Source organism: Camellia sinensis, chromosome 3 (assembly GCF_055761805.1).
Source record: "Camellia sinensis isolate YWXY chromosome 3, ASM5576180v1, whole genome shotgun sequence".
Classification (NCBI taxonomy): domain Eukaryota; kingdom Viridiplantae; phylum Streptophyta; class Magnoliopsida; order Ericales; family Theaceae; genus Camellia; species Camellia sinensis.
The window spans coordinates 27,240,316-27,243,994 of record NC_138963.1 but is presented as its reverse complement, the minus strand read 5'-3'; the positions used below and the strand labels follow the sequence as shown (position 1 = coordinate 27,243,994).

Here is a 3,679-nt window from a genome sequence, read left to right as displayed (position 1 = left end):
TCCACATAAAGTGGGTGTTTGGGAAGTGGGTTTTTATGTAATTTTTTTAGTTGTAGAATATTATTAGATATATTTTTTTTGGTGTTTGGGAAGCTAATTGGATTTTTTTTGTGGTTGGATGTAATGTTTATGAGAGAAAAAGGGAAATGATTATAGGGTTGGATGTGATATTTTGTTTGGATGCATTTTTTTTTTATTTTGCAAAAAATTTGTCTTTTAGTGGAAAAAATTAAAAAAAAAATCCCAAACCCAAGTTCCCAAACACCACCAGTATTACAATTTGTGGTTCTTAAAATATAAAAATAATTCAAACCACCAAAACCATGAATATAGCAGTAGTAGAGATTGTATGTCTCTATATTGTTACATCTATATCTATTTTTTAAAACAAAAACCAACCAGCATATATTGTCTTTTTTATTTATTATTTTTAGAGTTAGATTTAAAAATCAAAAAATATATTCAAGTTGAAAGCTCTTTTTCAACAGAATATATTCAACGGAATATCTAAACTCTTTTTTCAATTGAAAACACAAATAGAATATCTAAACAAATTGAAAATATAAAATCTTATAAATTATACTCGTGGTTTAGCGATTCGGTTACGGTCAAAGAAATATCAAATTTACCATCCGTTCAAAACTAGGCGAATTAAAAAAAATTAACTTGCAATCGTCCGCTTATCATCACGCATTCGTCCAAAATACAACGAATCGATTTAGGGGTCGTTTGACAATGACTTTTTTAATTGATTTTTTAACTTTTTTGATTTTTTTAACCTAAGTCTTTTTTATTTGTTTAGCTTTCTTGTTTGACTTTTTTGATTTTTTAGTTTTGAAATGATATATATATATATATATATATATAGATATATATTTTGTCTTTTTATAACATTTGCCCTTTTATATTTTTTAATTTTTTTTATTCCTTTATAATTTTTAAGCCAAAAAAAATCAAACGAATACTTAAGAGCATCTCCAACGGTTCACCTAATGTTTCACCAAATCTGAGTAAAAAAATGGCTATTTCCTCAATTTGATACTGAATGCTCCAACGGTTCACCTTCATCAAATCTCCTTCAGGACAACCAGATGGTCAACCGGTTGGTCGACCGGTTAGGAGGAATTTTTTTTTTTTTTTTATAACCTTTTTGAACTGTTTGAACCAACCAAGGTGAACTGACCGATGCGAACTGGTGGAGGGGCGACCGGTTGGTTGATCGGCCGGTCGACCGGCAAGCGATTTTTTTTTTTTTTTTTGATTTCCCTCCATTTCTGTTCCCAATTCTTTTTCTATTTCTTTTTCCCTCCATTACATATATGAGGTTTTGGTTTACCTGTAACAATGATTTTCCAAATAAAATCTCATATAAACACATTATTATTCATATGCCAGACAACTCTATAAGGATCATAGCTTAAACAAAACAGAGCATAATGGATACTTTCAAATCCATGATATTGACTTCATTTTCATCCTCTTCTTCTTCCTCCTCCTCTGATGATGAGTCTGATGATGAATATATGGTCACACTTTTAGGGGCTTATGAGCAGAATAACAGCAGTATGCTTCAAATTCTTACGTCAAGTGATAGCTCAAAGAAAATAGGTGGTTCTGTTGTAGGCCACAAGTATATACGCAGAGATAGAAGGCAGGGTCATGACAGATTGTTTGCAGATTATTTTGCTGTAAATCCAGTATATTCAGCTACAATATTTCGAAGACGTTTTCGAACGCGTACTCTTTTGTATCTGCGAATTTTGAATGCAATCCAAGCACACAATTCATATTTTATTCAAAAACAAGATGCAGCTCATGTAGTTGGATTATCTCCCCTACAAAAAATGACTTCAGCGATGAGAATATTATTATATGGTGTCGCAGCAGATGCAGTTAATGATTACATACATATTGGGGAAAGCACTGCAATTCAAAGTTTGCAACAATTTTGTAATTCAGTGATTGAAATCTTTGGAGTAGAATATCTGAGATATCCGACACCAACTGACATTGCTAGATTACTTGTTATTGGGGAGGCTCGGGGGTTTCCGGGTATGTTGGGAAGTTTAGATTGCATGCATTGGGAGTGGAAAAATTGTCCAAAAGCATGGCAAGGTCAATACGTAGGCCATCAAAAAAAGCCAACCATTATTTTTGAAGCAGTAGCTTCTTATGACTTATGAATTTGGCATGCATTTTTTGGAATGCCAGGCTCACACAATGACTTGAATGTATTGGACCAGTCACCTTTGTTTTCTGATCTTGCGCAAGGTAAGGCTCTCCCTGTCCATTACACTATTAATGGACATAGTTACGATATGGGTTATTACCTTGCTAATGGTATACACCCGCAATGGGCAACACTGGTTCAAACAATTTCTTCTCCCCAAGGAGCAAAGAGACAACATTTTGCAATGATGCAAGAGTCTGCCAAGAAAGATGTAGAGCGGGCATTCGGAGTCCTTCAATCTCGCTTCACAATTATAGGCGGTGCTGTATGTTTTTGGGATCCGAAAATGCTTGCCAACATAATGAAGAGTTGCATTATATTACACAATATGATTGTCAAAGATGAGAGGGAGGAGCACCTTGATTTTGATTAGGAAATTTCATCAACCAACACACCAATGCAACTTTCCTCTACTCCTACCAATGACTTTCAATTATTTTTGTCTCGTCATTTAGGTATTAGATATAAGAATGCATATCATGCCCTCCGTAATGATTTAATAGAACATATGTGGCATCTTCGTGGTGAAAACTAGATTCACCACAGATATATTTTGTAATTTTGTTTATAGTTTTGGAATGGAAGGTTGTCTTGTTTGTAATCTTCATTATGATGCACTATATTAACCAAGTAGTGCAGAAGTTATGTGATTAGATGTGCTATTTTGATGATCCAATCTTCAATATTCATAATTGTTCTCTGTTCAATTTATGAGAATTACAAATGATAATAATCATGTCTTAAGAGGTTACAAATGACAATACCACATAAATTTAATAATAATGTCTTCAATTCTGTGTTCAATTCAGTATTCAATGATAATTTAATATGGATAATTCAATTCAGTATTCAATGATAATTTAATAATTCAATGTCTGAAATGATAATTTAATAATACTGTCTTACATGTATTCAATTCAGTAGTTTGTGTTTAATTCAGTAATGATAATACCACAAATGATATTTGATACATATTTATATGAACATATCTTAATCACTTACAAATGATAATACCACATAAATTTCTCAAACATTTCATATTTATTGATGTTCTACATTATTTTATTCAGTATAACACCACAAAAATTTCTTCACAATTGTTCCACATTATTTTATTCAGTATACAAATTTATTTAGTATGTATTATTTGTGCCATTCATTTATTGATGCTATGCATTATTTGTGCCATCGTGGGTTGTGTGATTCTTCAACTTCTCTTTCGCTGCTTTAGTACCAATTCGTCGTGTTGATGTATTAGATGGTTGTTCGTGCACCACATTATTCTGGTTGGATTGAAATGCATCAGATTCTCCAGTTGGTGGATTCGAACATGGATAAGCATGTTGCATGCTCCTTTTGGATTGTGTTTGAAATTCATCCCACTTACAACTTCGGTGCAAAATATCCCAACATGTATCAAATGTGAAGTGTTTTTTCTGTATTGCATGA

At 32.5% G+C, this 3,679-nt stretch overlaps 1 protein-coding gene across 1 annotated transcript; it reads left to right on the top strand.

Moving 5' to 3' along the window:
* The first annotated feature begins 1,436 nt into the window (after positions 1-1,436).
* Positions 1,437-2,603, top strand: LOC114300852 (uncharacterized). The gene is made up of 2 exons (XM_082917899.1): positions 1,437-2,052; positions 2,212-2,603. Exons 1-2 carry the CDS (start codon positions 1,437-1,439, stop codon positions 2,601-2,603), a joined length of 1,008 nt encoding a protein of 335 aa, XP_082774025.1.
* Positions 2,604-3,679: the final 1,076 nt, after the last annotated feature.